General features: G+C 54.6%; 2 protein-coding genes across 2 annotated transcripts in view; both read left to right on the top strand.

The window, feature by feature from the left end:
• The window catches only part of adam19a (ADAM metallopeptidase domain 19a), a 74,651-nt gene extending 57,505 nt beyond the window's left edge, over positions 1–17,146 (top strand). The window contains exons 14-22 of the mRNA XM_069913048.1: positions 1,924–2,119; positions 9,154–9,262; positions 10,796–11,000; positions 11,706–11,783; positions 12,450–12,558; positions 12,928–13,075; positions 13,267–13,330; positions 14,446–14,610; positions 17,060–17,146. Of these exons, the coding sequence (XP_069769149.1) occupies positions 1,924–2,119; positions 9,154–9,262; positions 10,796–11,000; positions 11,706–11,783; positions 12,450–12,558; positions 12,928–13,075; positions 13,267–13,330; positions 14,446–14,610; positions 17,060–17,077 (1,092 nt within the window). The 3' untranslated portion in view covers positions 17,078–17,146. The remainder of the gene's footprint in view (positions 1–1,923; positions 2,120–9,153; positions 9,263–10,795; positions 11,001–11,705; positions 11,784–12,449; positions 12,559–12,927; positions 13,076–13,266; positions 13,331–14,445; positions 14,611–17,059) is intronic.
• A 748-nt stretch (positions 17,147–17,894) lies between these two features.
• On the top strand, positions 17,895–18,764 carry LOC138750918 (sericin-2-like). Its single transcript, XM_069913046.1, has one exon. The coding sequence runs from the start codon at positions 17,895–17,897 to the stop codon at positions 18,762–18,764; it is 870 nt and encodes a 289-aa protein (XP_069769147.1).
• Positions 18,765–19,213: the final 449 nt, after the last annotated feature.

The raw sequence follows: 19,213 nt of genomic DNA, 5'->3' as shown, positions 1-19,213 counted from the left end.
CTCATTCTTCTACACCCCAGGGAATAAAGTCCTCACCTGTTTAACCTTTCCCTGTAACTCAGTTCCTGATGTCCAGGCTTATTGCTCTAGAACGGACCCAGCTTCATCTTTTCTTTAAGCGTTCTCCACATTCTCCCCTCTCCCACTGTCCATGACCGTCCCCCTGCTCAACGCCGATGCATAGCTCTCACTTAGTTCCTCAGCCACTCCCTCTGACCCCAGGCATAAACTCCCAGCTGTGCCCTCGAGTCTCATCCTTGTTTTTAAAGTATGAAATGGTTCCAACTTCTCTTCCCCTATTCCGCTCGAGATACCTTCTGGCAGAACCTTCCTTCCAACTCCTGCCCTGTCAATCCCCTCGCACTTCTTCTCCCTTTCAATGAGATCCCCTCAATGTTTGTCCATACATCAGTCCTTCTTCCCAGGAATTGTCCTGGTCTCCCTCTCGACCCACCCTCCGAGTCAGCCACCTGGTGCAGGCACGGACCCGTCCACAATACTCCAGCTCTGCTCGCACAAATGCCCTGTACATGTGTTTCATGGTTTCCTGGATCTTAACTCTGCGCTCCCACAAGAAAAACTAACAGCCCATCACTGGATCAGCTCAGGACCCCGTCTCCCATCCCCTTTACCCCGACTGGGACCCTGTCTCCCATCCCCTCTTACGCCAACTGAGACCCCATCTCCCTCTCATTAACTCTGTGGGGCCCCATCTCCTACCCTGACTCTGTGGGGCCCTGTCTCCCACCCTGACTCTGTGGGGCCCCGTCTCCCACCCCCTGACTCTGTAGGGCCCCATCTCCCACCCTGATTGTGAGGCCCCATTTCTCACCCTCACCAGCACACAGGTGATGGGCCGAGCAGCCTCCTCCATCACACAGAATCATTCTGAGACTGACTCCTCTCTTCCACACTGGCTGAGTTCAGTCCTTGTATCAGATCCACGCTCCCCTGACACTTCATGGATTTATGGAACAGTTCAAGGTTTAAGAGAACACCATATAGAACAGGAACAGAAATAGGCCATTCAGCCCATCGAGTCTGCCGCACCATTTAATCATGAACTGATCCATTTCCCCACTCAGCCCCGCTGCCCAACCTTCTTCCCATAACCTTTGATGCCCTGGCTAACCAAGAGCCCATCAATCTCTGCCTTAAATACACCCAATGACCCCCAACCTCCACAACCACCTGTGGCAACAAATTCCACAGATTCACCACCTTCTGGCTGAAGAAATTCCTCCACATCTCTGTTTTAAGTGGATGCCCTTCAATCCTGATGTTTGCCTTCTTGTCCTAGACTCTCCCACCGTGGGAAACAACCTCTCTACATCTACTCTGTGCACACCTTTCAACATTCAAAAGATTTCATTGAGATCCTCTCTCATTCTCCTAAATCCGAACAAGTCCAGGCCAGGAGCTGTCAGGATTCTTGTTAGAGAACATACGTGACATCACGGACAACCCTGAGATCCCTCTTCTTGTGGGTGAGGTAGAATAATCTTTCGAATGCCGGAATCCCATCATTTTCCATGCATCCTTGGTGACGTCTGTAACCGCCCGTCCTTCACCCAGGTGGAGCCGAGGGGATCTGCCTTGGCCCCAGGGCACTGGAACTGGAATTCCTCCTGCTCACCATCTCTGCCCTGCCAGGCTCCGCAACAGTGAGACCAGTTCCACCGTCACAGCGGCCTGCAGCCCCCCCGTCTCAGCTGAGTAACGTTGAACCGTTTGTCCAGCTCCCATTGTCCCTGACCAGGATCGTGCTGATTTCTGTGATCGAGGTGCTATGTCCCATCCACATGAACACCTGCCCTGGTGGGTTCCCTGCGGCTGTGATGGAGTGTGGCTGACCTGCACTGGTGCGTGAGCAGGTGTTGGTGACAAATTTCCTCACATCACACTCTCTGGTCAAACCCTCAGTTAAAGTCAGCTGGGACAGTGTGTCGGAGTGCTGCTGGATCCTGTGACCTGCCGGAATACTGCACGGGAGTGTCGGCCTACTGCCCATTGAACGTTTACAGAGCAGACGGATCGAGCTGTGAGAACAGCCGTGCCTATTGTTACAACGGCATGTGTCAGTCTCATCGACAACAGTGCCGGCAGCTCTGGGGATCAGGTAGGGCCTGTGTGGGGGCAGAGTGTCCACATCACTAGGGGGCATGTAGGGCCTGTGTGTCTGCTCCACACCCACCTCAATGCAGTAACATGACAGGACCGTGGACGTGGGCTGGACCACTTCATAGTGGAGGGAGCCCACAACGTAAGACACAGGCCCAGCTGGTTCTGTGATGAACATCCTATCCTCGTGCTGTAGTTCCCCTCCCCTCCATCCCCCTTCCCTCCAACCCCTTCCCTCCAACCCCTTCCCTCCAACCCCTTCCCTCCAACCCCTTCCCCCCCAAACCCTCTCCCCTCCAACCCCTTCCCCTCCAACCCCTCTCCCCTCCAACCCCTCCCACTCAGCCCCACTCCCCTTAACCTTTGATTATCCTGATACCCATCAATCTCTGCCTTCAATGCACCCAATCACCCAGCCTCCACAGCTGCCCATGTCAGCAAATTTCCGAGGTTCTCCTCACTGGCGAAAGAAATCCCTTCCCATCTCTGATTGAAACGGGTGCCCTTCAAACCGCATGTTGTGCCCTCTTCCCCCACCGTGGGAAACAATTTTGCTGCATCTTATTTGACGGCCCCCTTCATTCTAAACACGCCAGGAGAACAGTCAATGAGCTGTCAAATGATCCTCATTCCTTCCGTCCACGAATCATTCGTCGTCATCTCCAAACCCACAGTTATGTTTTCAAAAAAAAGGATCAACCTCGGGACAGGATTTGGCACCATGTGATCATGTGATCATGTGGCCCTTGTGATCGTTAAACATCCTCCTGCTCAACCTCACACACACGTCCTCTGGTGCGAGACACTGACCCTGGCGAGAAGAGTCCAAAGACTATCAATGCCTGTCACCACTTTATTAATCCGCCAGGTGTCCCTGTGGCCACCGACGCACCAGAGAGGAGGGGAGATGGAGTGCTGGAATGATCCGCTATATCGTGGCCCAACACCACATCTGTTGCATGACATTGGAGGGGAAGGGGGCATTGAAGAGGCTCTGAGACAGGTTTATGGATGGGACAAATAGAGAGTCGCGGAGCAGGGAGGGCTTTGAATGTTTTATGACTATATAAGTGGGCCCAACATGGAGGGCCAGTCCTGTGCTGTGAGGTTATGCTCAAGATGGTGCATCAGTGCGGATCGGTTCCACTCCCTCAGCTCATCTGCCCGACTCTGACAACAAGGGGGCTCCTGCACTCAAGCTGAACAGGAAAAAGCTTCACAGACTGGAATACTAAGTGTTCGGCAGCACCGGGGGTGGGGGGAACAGAACCGGGGTGGGGGAAACAGAACCGGGGTGGGTACAGAAACAGGGTGGGGGGGGCAACAGAACCAGGAGTGGGGGAAATAGAGCCGGGGGGGGGACAGAATCAGGGGGGTTGGCAGAGCCGGGTGGGGGTCAGAACCGGTGGGGTGGACAGAATCGGGGTGGGGACAGAACCGGCGTGGGGACAGATACGGGGGGGGACAGAACCGGGGGTGGGGGGAACAAACAGGTTGGGGACAGAAACTGGGTAGGGACAGAAATGGGGTTGGGAACAGAAATGGGGTTGGGAACAGAAACAGGAGTGGGGACAGAAATGGGGGTGAACAGAACCTGGGCTGGGGGGAACAGAACAAGGGAGGGGGACAGAAATGAGGTGGGAACAAAATGGGAGGGGGGTGTGGACAGAGCCGGGGGGACAAACCGGGGTGGGGAACATAAACGGGGGGTGGCAGAGCCGTGGGGGTGAACAGAACCTGGGGGGGACAGAACTGGGGTGGGGACAGAACCGGGGGAGTGGACAGAAAAGGGGCTGGGACAGAACCGAGGGGGGGGCCAGAACTAGGGTGGGGACAGAAATGGGGGGGACAGTAACGGGGGGAGGACAGAACCGGGGTGGGGACAGAAATGGGGGGGCTGGGCAGAGCCAGGGGTGATAGAACCGGGGTGGGGAGAGAACTGGGTGGGGGGACATAAACAGGGTGGGGACAGAACTGGGGGGGGATTGAACAGGGGGGTCCTCAGAACTTACAGACAAAGGGAGGTTTCAGCTGCAGAAGCAGAGATGGTGGGGGGGGGCACAACTGGGAGCCGGTATGTGGGGGGGGGGGAGTGAAAGATCACATTCTTGTGCTGTCCCAGAGCTGCGAGAACCAGGTGTCATTCCAAGATGGTGGGAGGAGACGGTGGGGGGGAGGGGGGGAATGGAATGGCAGAGAAGTGAATTTGGGGGAAGGAGGGAGTGAGAGAACATGGGGCGGGGGTGGGATTCAGGGGAGGGATCAGGGGAGTTCCCATGTGCTATGGGTTCAGTGTTGCGTCCATGGGACAGTGGGATGATGACCTGTTGCTTGGGCCTCCAACCCCTCCCTCACTCCTCCTGCCATCTGCTCCCATCATCCCAACACAATCCATGGGAATCCCACCTCCCCCTGAAACCATATAACCACTTACAGCACAGAACAGGCCAGTTCGGCCCTACTAGTCCATGCCGTAACAAATTCCCACCCTCCTAGTCCCACTGACCAGCACCCGGTCCATACCCCTCTAGTCCCCTCCTCTCAGTGTAACGATCCAGTCTTTCCTTAAATGTAACCAATGATCCCGCCTCGACCACGTCTGCCGGAAGCTCATTCCACATCCTCACCACCCTCTGCGTAAAGAAATTTCCCCTCATGTTCCCCTTATAATTTTCCCCCTTCAATCTTAAACCATGTCCTCTAGTTTGAATCTCCCCCACTCTTAATTGAAAAAGCCTATCCACATTTACTCTGTCTGTCCCTTTTAAAATCTTAAACACCTCTATCAAGTCCCCTCTCAATCTTCTACGCTCCAGAGAAAAAAGCCCCAGTCTGCACAACCTTTCCCTGTAACTCAGACCCTGAAATCCTGTCAACATTCTCGTGAACCTTCTCTGCACTCTCTCTATTTTGTTTATATCTTTCCTATAATTTGGTGACCAAAACTGTACACAGTACTCCAAATTTGGCCTCACCAATGCCTTGTACAATTTCATCATAACTTCCCTACTCTTGAATTCAATACTCCGATTTATGAAGGCCAACATTCCAAATGCCTTCTTCACCACACCATCTACCTGAGTATCAGCCTTGAGGGTACTATTTACCACAACTCCTCAATCCCTTTGTGCTCTGCACATCTCAATAGCCGACCATTTAATGCATATGACCTATTTAGATTTGCCTTTCCAAAATGTAGCACCTCACACTTATCTGTATTGAATTCTATCAGCCATTTCTCAGCTCACACCTCCAGTTTTCCTAAATCACCTTTTAATCTACGGTAATCTTCCTCACTGTCCACAACACCACCAATCTTTGTATCATATAACATAACATAACATAACAATTACAGCACGGAAACAGGCCATTAGGCCCTTCTAGTCCGCACCGAACCAAACACCCCTTTCTAGTCCCACCTCCCTGCACAATGCCCATAACCCGCATCCGCAAACTTGCTTACCCAACTCTCCACCCCTACTTCCAGATCGTTAATATATATAACAAACAATAGTGGACCCAGGACTGAACCCTGAGGAACTCCACTAGTCACCGGCCTCCAATTGGACAAACAATTGTCTACCACTACTCTCTGACACCTCCCATCCAACCACTGCTGAATCCATTTCACTACCTCTTTATTTATACCTAATGCCTCCACCTTGTTTCCTAACCTCCTGTGGGGAACTTTGCCAAAAGCTTTACTAAAGTCTAAATAGACAACATCCACAGCTTTCCCTTCATCAACCTTTTTTGTAACCCCCTCAAAAAACTCAATCAGGTTTGTCAAGCATGATCTACCCCTGACAAAACCATGCTGATTACTCCCTAGCAATCCCTGTACCTCCAAATATTTGTAAATACCATCCCTCAGAACACTTTCCATCAACTTACCCACCACAGACGTCAGACTCATGAGCCTATAATTCCCAGGTTTACATTTGGACCCTTTCTTAAACAGCGGAACCACATGTGCCACCCTCCAATCCTTTGGCACTACCCCCATGGCCAGTGACATCCTAAATATCTCTGTTAATGGTCCCACTATCTGTCCACAAGCCGCCCTGAGTGTCCTTGGGAATATTTTGTCCGGTCCCGGAGATTTATCCACCTTTATCTTTTTCAACACAGCCATCACTACCTCCTCGGTTATCCTTATATGCTTCATGACCTTCCCACTATTTTTCTTTATCTCAACTGGTTCAATATTTTTTTCCCTAGTGAATACTGAGGCAAAGAAATCATTTAAAATTTCCCCCATTTCCTCAGACTTCTCACTCAGCCTACCCTCACTATCTACAAGGGGTCCAATTTTATCTCTCACTAATCTTTTACTTTTAATGTACTTAGAGAAACCCTTTGGATTTATTTTTACTCTGTCAGCCAAAGCCTCTTCATGCCTTTTTTTGGCCTTTCTAATTTCTTTCTTAAGATTCCTTCTACACTCCTTGTAGTCCTCCTTCAAACTCTCATCTCCCTGCTCTTTATACCTCTTGTACACCTCCCTTTTTCTCCTAACCAAATTTCCAATATTCCTCGAAAACCAAGCCTCCCTATGACTTCCAGCCTTTCCTTTGATCCTCACTGGGACATATCTGCTCTGTACCCTCAAAATTTCATCTTTGAATATTATTGTCTTCTGTTCCATTACTAGCACTTAGATAATCACCTCATCAATGTACCTCAGAAACCTCCACAAGGTCCAGACTCAGCCCAGGATGATGCACACAACCCAGTTCCATCAACGTCCTGATGAATCTTTTCTTCACCATCCCCAGTTAAAGCACAACATCTGTGACCAGAACTGTGTCCAACACCCAACGCGGACCCCACCGTCTGGTACGTCTGTGACCACAACTGTGTCCAACACCCAAGACGTGGACCCGACCCCGTCCGGTATGTCATGAGCAGAACTGTGTCCAACACCCCAGACATGGACCCCACCAGCACTACCTGCTGCTCCATGGCCACATGTAGATCCACTGATCCCCCAAGTTAATGGGACATCCCTGACCCTAATGGGACACCCCAGTCCCGTGACTGTCCACTGCAGACACCTCACCAATGTCACCCTAGCCCTGAAACTCACACCCAACCCTCACACCCCCACTCTCTCACACCTACTTCTCACTCTCTCACACTCAACCCCCTGACTCACACCCAAACCCCCACCCTCTCACACGCAACCCCCAACTCTCTCACACCCAACCCCCGGCTCTGTCACACACAACCCCCAACTCTCTCACACCCAACCCCCACCCTCTCACACCCAAACCCCCACCCTCTCACACCCAAACCCCCACCCTCTCACACCCAAACCCCCACTCTCACACCCAACCCCCCCACTCTCACCCACCTCCCACTCTCTCACACACAACCCTCCACTCTCTCACACCCACCTCCAACCCTCTCACACCCAACCCCCACCCTCTCACACCCAAACCCCCACCCTCTCACACCCAAACCCCCACCCTCTCACACCCAAACCCCCACCCTCTCACACCCAAACCCCCACTCTCACACCCACCCCCCCACTCTCACCCACCTCCCACTTTCTCACACACAACCCTCCACTCTCTCACACCCACCTCCAACTCTCTCACACCCAACCCCCGGCTCTGTCACACACAACCCCCAACTCTCTCACACCCAACCCCCACCCTCTCACACCCAAACCCCCACCCTCTCACACCCAAACCCCCACCCTCTCACACCCAAACCCCCACCCTCTCACACCCAAACCCCCACTCTCACACCCACCCCCCCACTCTCACCCACCTCCCACTCTCTCACACACAACCCTCCACTCTCTCACACCCACCTCCAACCCTCTCACACCCAACCCCCACCCTCTCACACCCAACCCCCTCTCTCACACCCTACCACCACTCTCACACACAACCCCCACTCTCTCACACCCAACACTCCACTCTCTCACACCCAAACCCACACCCTCCCACACCCAAACCCCCACCGTCTCACACCCAACCCCCTCTCTCACACCCTACCCCCACTCTCACGCACAACCCCACTCTCTCACACCCAACACTCCACTCTCTCACACCCAAACCCCCACCCTCTCACACCCAACACCACCTTCTCACATTCATATCCCACTCTCTCACATCCAACCCCCCACTCTCTCATACCCAATCCCCCACCCTCTCACACCCAAGCCCCCACTCTCACACTCACCTCCCACCCTCTCACACCTAACCCCCCACTCTCATACACAACTTCTCTCTCACACCTCCTACCCAACCCCCCCCCCACTCTCAGCCACCTCCCACTCTCTCACACACAACCCTCCACTCTCTCACACCCACCTCCCACCCGCTCACACCCAACCACCCTCTCACACCCAACCCCCACTCTCTCGCACCCAACCCCAAATCTCTCACACCCAACATTTCACTCTATCACTTCCAACAACCCACTCTCACAACCACCTCCCACCCTTTCACACCCAATCCCCCACCCTCTCACACCCAATCCCCCACCCTCTCACACCCAACCCCCACTCTCTCAACCCTACCCCCACTCTCTCACACACAACCCCCACTCTCTCACACCCAACACTCCACTCTCTCACACCCAAACCCCCACCCTCTCACACCCAAACCCCCACCCTCTCACACCCAAACCCCAACCCTCTCACACCCAAACCCACACCCTCTCACACCCAACCCCACCCTTTCACATTCAACCCCCACTCTCTCGCATCCAACCCCTCACCTTCTCACACCCATTCCCCACTCTCTCACACCCAACCCCCCACTCTCACACACACCTCCCACCCTTCACTCTCACACCCAACCCTTTCACACCCACATCACACCCAGCTCCCCACACTCTCACACCCAGCCGCCACTCTCACACCCTACCCCCCCTCCCAATCTCTCACACCCAATCCCCCACCACACAGGGTTCAGGGAGAACCTGGCGCTCTTCCCCTACCTGTGGCCGGCTGGCAGTGGTACTTGGTGATGCTGAGCCCCATGGTAACACACAGTGCATGTGTCCCCATCCCAGGGTCCTGGCCAGCCCCCCGAGCCTGCTTCGAGGCTGTCAATGCTGCAGGCAATGACTACGGCAACTGTGGTAAGGACAGTGAGGGGAGGTTCCGGCAGTGTTCAAACAGGTGGGTTTCTGCCCAGGGGGGTGGGTGGTGAGGGGGGGCTCTGACAGTGTTTACACAGGTGGGTGTCAGCCATGAGAGTCGGGGCTCTTCCCAGTCCCTGGTCTCCAAGTGGGGCCAGGGGGGTGGGGGTCTCTCTGATCCCTGGTCTTCACATGAGGGATGCGAATGAGGGGGTGAGGGATGGGGGAGTTGGGGGATGAGGGTGGGTGGAGATAGTGGGGTGTTGGGGAAGGTGGGTCTCTTCCTGATCGCTGTTCTCCATATAGGGGTGGGGGAGCAAGGGAGAGCAGATGTCTCCATGGGCCAGATGGGTGGGGGATCTCTAAGGGACAGATGGGAGGTCTGCAGGGACGAGAGGGGTGAGGGATTTCTATGGGACAAATGTGCGTTTCCATGCGATGGGATGGGTAGGGGACCAAATGGGTGGGGGTCTCTACGGGCTTGGTGGGGGGTCTGCACGGACCAGATGGATGGGGGGTCTCTACGGGATGGGATGGGTGAAGGTCCCCATGGGATGGGTGGTGGATTCACATGGGCCAAGGAGGGGGGGGGCCGGGGCGCGGTTCCTGCTGTTGTCTGCTTGGCCATTTGGCTCTTCACACGGTCGGGAGAAGGTGGTCCGGGAACATTTCTGGGGAATCTCCACTTTACGCTGTGGTCCAGCTGCCAAGTGTCTGTGGATTCGCCCCCCCCCCCCCCCCTCACCGGTCCAACCTGCTGCCTCTGCAGCTGCACTGATTCCTGTTTGATTCATCGGCCAATCATGCTCCGAACCCAAACATTCAACACTGCCAGGAAGCCCTTGGGAGCCTTTCCTAAACTCTCAAATCCTGGGTGTGGGAGGGGCAGTACACTACAGCACGGAAACTGGCTCCTTCAGCCCTTCCAGTTTGTGCTGAACCATTTTCCTGCCTAGTCCCACTGACCTGCACCCAGTCATATTCCTCTCCCATCCATGTATCTTTCCAAATTCCTCTTAAATGTCAAAACTGAGCCCGCATTCACCACCTCAGTTGGCAGCTCGTTCCACATCCTCACCCCTCTCTGTGTGAAGAAGTCCCCCAATATGTTCCCTTCACACACAGCACAGTCCAGGCCCTTCAGCCCATGATGTTGTGCTACTCAACAATCTAACCCTTTCCCACCACAGCCCCAGAACCTCTGACTTTCTAGTTGCTGTCTTGTCCTGCTCAGTCCATAAGGCAACTGAACACTGATAAAGAAGGTAAACTGTGGATTTTTGCTTTGCAAAACAAGAGAAGCCATTACAGAGAGAGAGAGAGCTGCAGCTTTGCTGCCATTACCCCAAGCTGGGGAGCTTTGGCCCATGGGCTGAGCACAATCCTTTTACAAGGAATCAACAAGGAGATACTCTAGGTGCACACAGATCCCCATTGCCAAAACACATACAAATCATGGGCATGGAGGATGTCTCAGTCCAGCTGCTCTACACCTCACCCCCTCACTGTTTGTGGCGGTCTATGCTTTACCGGGGTGCGCCTGGCGGTGTGTAACGGTCTGTGTGACATGCAGTGATGCCTTGTGCGGGAAGCTGCAATGCTTGAGCACAGCGACAGATCCCCAGGAGCGCGACACGGTCTCCATCGACACCACCATCCACCACAATGGCAGGGATGTGAAATGTCGAGGCACCTACCTGTACACAGCCCAAGACCACCAGGGAGACCAGCCGGACCCTGGCCTAGTTAAATCCGGCACCAAGTGTGGGCACGGCAAGGTAAGCAGCCAGATTGGCAGGACCTGCCGCTGGAGATGGGTGGGGGGAGCGTGGTGAAGGTGGGGAGAGGGGGCGATGGGGTCAATGGGCAGGCCCCAGCGAGTGTGGGCCCTCACTGGAGAGGGTGAGGAGAGTCCAGCTGAGGAGCTTTGGCCTGTCTGTAGAAAGCAGAGTGTAGTAGTGGAAGAAAAGGATTCTGCTTGCAGGTTGGGGACTAGTGGAGGGGCCGCAGGGATCTGTTCTGGGACCCCTGCTCTTTGTGATTTTTATAAATGACCCGGATGAAGAGACGGAAGGATGGGTCAGTAAGTTTGCGGATGATACGAAGGTTGGAGGAGTTGTGGATGGAGCTGAAGGTTGTCGAAGGTTACAAGAGGATATAGACAGGATGCAGAGTTGGGCAGAAAAGTGGCAGATGGAGTTCAATCTGGATAAGAGTGAGGTGATGTATCTTGGATGGACAAACCAGAAGGCTGAGTACAGGGTTAATGGTCGGTTACTTAAGAGTGTGGATGAACAGAGGGACCTTGGGATCCAAATCCAGACATCCCTCAAGGTCATCGCACAGATTGATGGAATGGTTAAGAGGAGATGATAATGTGGGGGTGTGGAAGAAAGTAAAGGTGGGGGTGAGGTTTGGGGTATGAGGGGTGGATGGGGGGTGAGTGGGTGAACATGACCATGCTGTTCCCCTCCCTGACCCAGGTGTGTCTGGAGCATCGATGTGAGAACCTCTCCCTCCTCCATCTGCACTCTTGCCTCGAGAAATGTCACGGACACGGAGTGAGTGTATCCCCACCCCCCCATTCCCCTCCCTTCATCTCTCTTCCCCACCCCAAACCTCCCATCCCAGATACCGTCCCTGACCCTGTTGGGGTTTGGATGGGTTGGGGATGGATGGGTGGGTTGTGGAACAGGATGTGAGGGGTATGGGAGGGGGAGGGTCAGGGAGGGGAGGGCAAGGTACTTTACAGAAGGGGGAGGGATGGGAAGGTTAGGCCGGGGGTGGGTGAGGGGAGAGTCGGGATGGGAGGGGGGAGGGTAGGGTATGGGACAGGATGGGAAGGTGAAGGGGGAGGGGGTGGTCAGGATGGGGGGAGGGGTGGGTTCTGGATGGGAGGGGTCAGAGGTGGGAGTGGAGTGTCGGGGAGGTTGGGACGGGAGGGGGGATGAGAGGGTCAGGAAAGGGGAGGGGATGGGATAGGTTGGAGGTGTGAGGGGAGGGTTAGGAGGGGGAAGGGTGAGAGTTGGGATGGGAGTGGGGAGGGGATGGTCAGGATAGGGGAGGGGTTGGAGGTGGAAGGGAAGGGTCGGACAGGGTTGGGATGGGAGGGTTGGGACAGGAGTGGGAAGGGGAGGTGGGAGGGGAGGGTCAGATCAGGGAGGGGGAGGAAGGATGGGAGGGTCAGGATGGGTCGAACGCCCTCTCCACTGTTGCTGTGTTGACAGGAGTGTAACAGTAACAGGAACTGTCACTGCTACCCTGGCTGGGCCCCTCCATCCTGCGAGAAACCAGGGCTGGGAGGCAGTATCGACAGTGGGCCCGTGCACCGGGATGGTAAGGACTCTGACCTCGACCCTGATCCCTGACCCCAGTGCTCACTCCGACCCCGATCTGGGGGACAGGGAGAGAAACCGATGGGGAGACGCTGGGGGTTAGTGGATACAGCAGGGGCCAGAGGAACACCCAGGTGGGGGGGAGGGTAGAAACTCCATGGGGGGAGATTCTGGAGGGGGGAATTCTCGAGGGGGAAGACACCAGGGGGGAAAGAATCCAGTGGTGTTGGGACAAACTGGGTTGGGAGGAGGGAGGGGACATCCTGCGGGGGGGAGGGGAGACCCTGAGGGGTGGGGAGGGAGCGGTCACCTATGAGGGGATATCCTATGGCCAGGGTGAGCCCACCCTGACACTGCTCTGTGCCCACAGGTGACATGGGGCTGGTGGTCGGCCTGATGCTCACCTTCCTCATCCTCCTGCCCACACTCGTCACTGCCTTAGTCTGTGGTTACCGACACCGTGGAGGTCTCCGGCAGTGGTGGGATCGTGTGTGCAACCCCCACCCACCCACTGACAGGTAAAGCCCCCTGTCCCTATCCCCATCCCTGTCCATACATGTAACCCTTGCCCACCCATCCCTCTCCCCATCCCCCTCCCCCACCCATCCATCCTCTCCCCTCCCTGGGACCCACCCACCCTCTCCAACCCACCCTCCCCTGTCTGGGTGGCCATGACCCTAGGCTACACTGACTGGTTTTGTCCCTGCAGACATGGAGCCCATGCTGCCCTGGCGCTGAATGAAATCCGGCGAACACGCACACCAGCTCACAGGGTAAGTGCAGGGGTATGGGGAAGGGGCTGGGGTAGTGGGAGTACACAGTAGAGGGGGTCACAGGGAGAGAGACTGAGGGGGAGAGGAGGTGGGGTATGTGGAGAGTTCACTGGGAAAGGGGCTAGGGCAAGGATATCCCATAGAAAGTGAGAGGAGATGGAATGGGGGCTATGGGGTCATGGGCAGGGGAAGAGAGAGTGAGGGGAGTAGCAGACCTGGAGTAGACTAGGTACAGCTCCAGAACAGATACAGTTTAACACGTTTGACCTGGGTTAGACCTGGGGAAATCTACACTACTTGGCAGGACCAGGCTCGACGATGACATGAACTGCCCTGATCTCACTCCTCTTGGTCAACACTTCCAAGTGATCGTCCCCACTCCCTGTCCCTGTCTCCTCTCCCCATCCCCACTCCCTGCTCCCTGTCCCCGCTCCCTGTCCCCTCTCCCCATCTCCACTCCCCGCTCACTGTCTCCACTCTCCATCCCCGTCCCCATACCCATGCCCGTCCCCACTCCCTGTCCCTGTCCCCATCCCCACTCCCTGCTCCCTGTCCCCGTTCCCTGTCCCCTTTCCCCATCTCTACTCCCTGCTCCCCATCTCCACTCTCCATCCCCATCCCCATACCCGTTCCCACTCCCTGTCCCTGTCCCCATCCCCAATCCCTGTCCCCGACCCCACTCCTTGTCCCTGTCACCACTCCCCAAACCTGTTCCTGATCCCATCCCCACTCCCTGTCCATGTTCCCATCTCCATCCCTATCCCTGTCCCCATCCATCTATATTCCTATTCACATCTCTGTGTTCATCACCATCTCTGTCCAAGTTCCGATCTCCGTCCCTTCCCTTTCCCTGATCCTTCCCCATCCACTTCGTCATCCTCATTCCTATATTTGTCCCTGTCTCCATCCCCCTCCATGTCCCCATCTCTGTCTACATTCCTGTCTATGTTTCTGTCCACTCTGTCCCCATCTTAATCTCTGTCTCCATCGTCCTCTCTGTCCCCATCTCTGTTCCCCTCCCCAACTCTGTCTACGTCACTGTCTATGTCCCCGTCTCCATCCACATCTCCTCCCTCATGTCCAACTGCTGAACTAACATGGTTCTCTTCACACAGCCAGCTCCGGCTCGTCCACCGGCTCCGTCTCGTCCACCGGCTCCGTCTCGTCCACCAGGTCCAGCTCGTCCAGCGGCTCCGTCTCGTCCACCGGCTCCGTCTCACCCCCTGACTATGTCTCCTGTCCGTCTGCTGAGACCAGTTCCTGATTTTCACTGCCGGCTGGTGAGTGTTGTGCAACCAGTGCTGGCTGTGGAAGTTAGCGAGGTTAGTGGGAAGGTGAGAATGAGAGAGTGAGGGGTTGGGCACGAACTGCTGACCCTTGTTGAGCAGCCCCACTGTTCCCAACCCATCCCAGTGACTACACAGTGGCTTCCGTGAACAGTCTCGTCCAATTCCAGTCAACCGGCACCTCACCTGTGGATACCCAAGGTGCTGAATCCTTACTTCCCAGCACTCCACTCCCCGTCCAGATGGGTCAGTGTGGGCTGGGAACATGCTAATACATCACCCCTAACTCTATGCATCCTTACCTCTTCACAAGTGTTTTATGCAGCACTTTATCGCACGCCTTCTGGAAATCCAGGTAAACCACATCCATTTGCTCCCCTCGATCTACCGCGCTTGTTCTTTCCTCAAAGAACTCCAGCTAGTTTGTTAAAGAGGACCTGCCTGTGCTGAATCCAGGCTGCGTCTACCTGATGGATCCTTTTCGCTCCAGTTGCCTTGTTATTTTTTCTTTAATGACAGCTTTAAGCATTTTCCAAACTACAGATGTTAAACTAACTAGCCTATAGTTCCCTGCCTTTTGCCAAAATTGAATAGTGTGACATTTGCTGTCTTCCATTCTGCTGCGACCTGCCCAGAGTCCAGAGAATTGTGGTAAATTATTACCAAAGCCTCAACTATAACTTCTGCTATTTCTTTCATTACCCATTGGGAACTGGGCCTCAACTATCTTTAGATCCTCAGGTTTTCTGAGTACGACCTCTTTACTGATCGCTGTAACATCCAGCCCCTCACCTCCCATCACATCCATAATTTCGGTCTCTAGCATGTCAACGTGTCCTCCACCCATAAAGACCAACACAAAATAGTTATCCAAAGTCTCGGCCATTTCCTCATTCCCCAATATCAATTCCCCCTCCTCACCTTCCAAGGGGCCAACCTACACTTTAGCCACCATTTTGTGCTTTATATAATTATAAAAACTTATCCTATCCGTTTTTATATTTTGTGTTAATCCTTTCCCATCTTCCAGCCCACTCCTCTAACTGGCCTGTATCCCACTGCAAGCTTTGAAAACTTTCCTCACTGTCCACACCACCACCAATCTTCGTATCATTTGCATACTTACTAATCCAGTTTTACCACCCCATCATCCAGATCATTAATATATGCGACAAACAACAATGGACCCAGTACCAATCCCTGAGACACCCCACTCGTCACCGGCCTCCCAACAAGACCTTGTCGTTTCCCTGTTTAGACATAACCCTCTGCATTTAGACTGATCCTTCCAATTGTAGCAGAAACTCAGTCATCCTGTGGTCACTCTTCCCAAGAGGATCCCACCTACAACCACGTTTCTGTAAAACCCCTTTGTACTGATTTCTGCCACCCATTCATGGACCTTGTTGTGAATATTTTGGGCATTCAGATAAAGTGCGCCTACACCCCTAGTGTGTTTGAAATCTGGTCACCTTCGCCTCATTTGCACCTGACCTTTATCCCCTCCACCCTTTCTTCTCTCTTCTTTAACATTTGCTCTTTACCTCATCCACCCTCTTCTCATTTACTTCATCCACTCTTCTCCAATCTGTTGGGTCCACCCACCATTTGGTTTAAAGGCCTGTCCACAGCCCTTGTTGTGCAATTCACCAGGATCCAGGTCAGATGGAGCCCATCCCCTCATGAACGGTTCCTTCCGTCCCCAACCCTGGAGCCTATTCCCCATCAATTAGAACCCACGTCTCCAACACCAATCCTTTTTTTTTTAAATTTTTTTTTCCAAAATTATACATCGTGACATTTTAAGTATTAAAATGACAGCTTTAAGTATTATATTAAACTTTTTTCTCACAAATACAGCAAACAAAAACAAAACAGTCCCTCCCTTCCACATATAACCTATATATAAAACCGTTTACAGCGCGGAAACAGGCCATGTCGACTCTTCGAGTCCACACCGGTTCACTTGAACAATTCCACTAACTCAACCCTCCCGTTTTCCGCCCATAATCCTCTAACCCCTTCACATCCTTGTGCAGATCCAACCTTCTCTTAAATGACAGAAGGGACCCTGCCGCAACTATCTCATTTGGAAGATCATTCCATTCTGCCACCACTCTCTGAGTGAAGAAGCATCCTCTAATATTCTCCTAAAGTTTATCCCCCTATCCTCAGGGGAAAGAGTCTACTCACGTCTAGTCTATCTATTCCCTTCATAATTTAAAATACCTCTATCAAGTCCCCTCTCAGCCATGTACATTCCAATGAGTATAGTCCCAGTCTCCTTAATCCCTCTCTGTAATCCAGATGCTGTAAGGCAGGCAACATCCTTGTAAATCTTCTCTGCACCCTCTCAACCTTATCTATATCCTTTCTATAATTTTCTAACCCCATTGCATCTTCCCAGGTGCAGAGCAGTGACGGGCCTTCCTTTCTCTTCCAGACTCACACCGGCCGGTAGCAGTGAACAGGTTGACGGGGAATCTTCTAAACCACAGACGGCACACACTCACACCAGTACCAGATGCCTTAATCTCCCCCACCCCATGGCTGCCTGTACTGCCTAACACACCAGCCAGTCGTCTGTACCTTCCTAACACACTGTCCACTAAACCTTCCCTCCCTGGCTCCCTGTATCATCCCCACAGCCAACTCTCCCTACCCAGGGCTGCCAGCATCTCCCTAACACACCGTCTACCTGTACCTCCCCCCAACCCCGCCACCGATCACTGCCTGCCTGACTATGATGTGTGCTTCGATCACACCCATCTCCGACTGTGACATACAGGCGAGGACTTCTCACCCATCAGGTGACCTGAGGAAAGAAGGTGTTTGCTCCCTCTTCAGCAGCGCATGAGGTGGTGGTCTGATTGAGACCCCCACCCCCCTCGCAGGGAAGGGCCACCAGTGACACAGTCTGCACTCTGGAACTTCCCCGGGCGGACACAATTTCAGGGAAAGATGATGTTCACTTCAGCAACGGGGGAAACAATGTAACCCGCAGATGCATCGTAACAATTCCCCGGCAATGCTGTGCCGAACTCCACTGGTGTGTCTCCGGCTTCACCAGCATCACCACCACACCCCGCCATTCCCCTGGTAACCCTGTGCCAAACTCCACCGGCATGTCTCCAACCCACCAGAACCATCACAGCGCTGTGCTGAACTCCACCAGCATATCTCCGACCCACCAGGCCCATTGAAGCCCAGAGCCAGACTCCACCGGGATATCTCCAACTCACCAGGTCCACCGCAGTGCCGTGCCAAACTCCACTGGGATGTCTCCAACCCACCAGGCCCATCGCAGCGCCGTGCCGAACACCACCGGGATGTCTCCAACCCACCAGGCCCATCGCAGCGCCGTGCCGAACTCCACTGGGATGTCTCTGGCCCACCAGGCCCATCGCAGCGCCGTGCCAAACTCCACTGGGATGTCTCCTACCCACCAAGCCCATCGCAGCGCCGTGCCAAACTCCACCGGGATGTCTCCAACCCACCAGGCCCATCGCAGTGCCGTGCCGAACTCCACTGGGATGTCTCCAACCCACCAGGCCCATCGCAGCGCCGTGCCGAACTCCACTTGGATGTCTCCAACCCACCAGGCCCATCGCAGCGCCGTGCCGAACTCCACTGGGATGTCTCTGGCCCACCAGGCCCATCGCAGCGCCGTGCCGAACTCCACTGGGATGTCTCTGGCCCACCAGGCCCATCGCAGCGCCGTGCCAAACTCCACTGGGATGTCTCCTACCCACCTGACCCATCGCAGCGCCGTGCCAAACTCCACCGGGATGTCGCCAACCCACCAGGCCCACCGCAGTGCCGTGCCAAACTCCACCGGGATGTCTCCAACCCACCAGACCCATCGCAGCCCAGAGCAAGACTTCACCGGGATGTCTCCAACTCACCAGGCCCACCGCAGTGCCGTGCCAAACTCCACCGGGATGTCTCCAACCCACCAGGCCCATCGCAGCACAGTGCCGAACTCCACTGGGATGTCTCTGGCCCACCAGGCCCATCGCAGCACAGTGCCGAACTCCACTGGGATGCCTCTGGCCCACCAGGCCCATCGCAGCGCCGTGCCAAACTCCACCAGCATGGCTCCAACCCACCAGGCCCACCCCAATGACACAGCATCACGGTTAGTGTAGTAGTTAATGTAACGTTGTTACAGTACGAGATCGCGATCAGGACCTGGTATTACCAGCGATCGGGACCGGGTACGAATCCCGCGTGTTCAGTAAGAAGTTTGTACATTCTCCCCATGTGGGCTTTCCCTGGGGGCTCTGGTCTCCTCCTACATCCCAGAGATGGGTGGAGGAGTAGGGCATGGGTGTATTGGGGCAGCACAGCCTCGTGGGACAAATGGCCTGTTACTGTATGTGTCTCAATAAAAATGAACAGAAACGACATTCAACTTGCCGCCCACTTCATCCCACCCCCATACCTCAGTTAATCATACCACACAGCGCTTAGCAGGTTGGGGAGGTTTGGGGAAGAGGGGTCATCGAGAGGAGTGGGGGGGTCAGTGAGGATGTGGGGAGTCAGCAAGGGTGTGGGGGGCCAGTGAGGGTGTGGGGGGCCAGTGAGGGGGTGGGGG

The sequence above is a fragment of the Narcine bancroftii genome, unplaced genomic scaffold (genome assembly GCF_036971445.1).
Source record: "Narcine bancroftii isolate sNarBan1 unplaced genomic scaffold, sNarBan1.hap1 Scaffold_305, whole genome shotgun sequence".
NCBI lineage: Eukaryota > Metazoa > Chordata > Chondrichthyes > Torpediniformes > Narcinidae > Narcine > Narcine bancroftii.
Note: the sequence above shows the minus strand (reverse complement) of the source record. Positions and strands in the feature narration are given on the sequence as shown.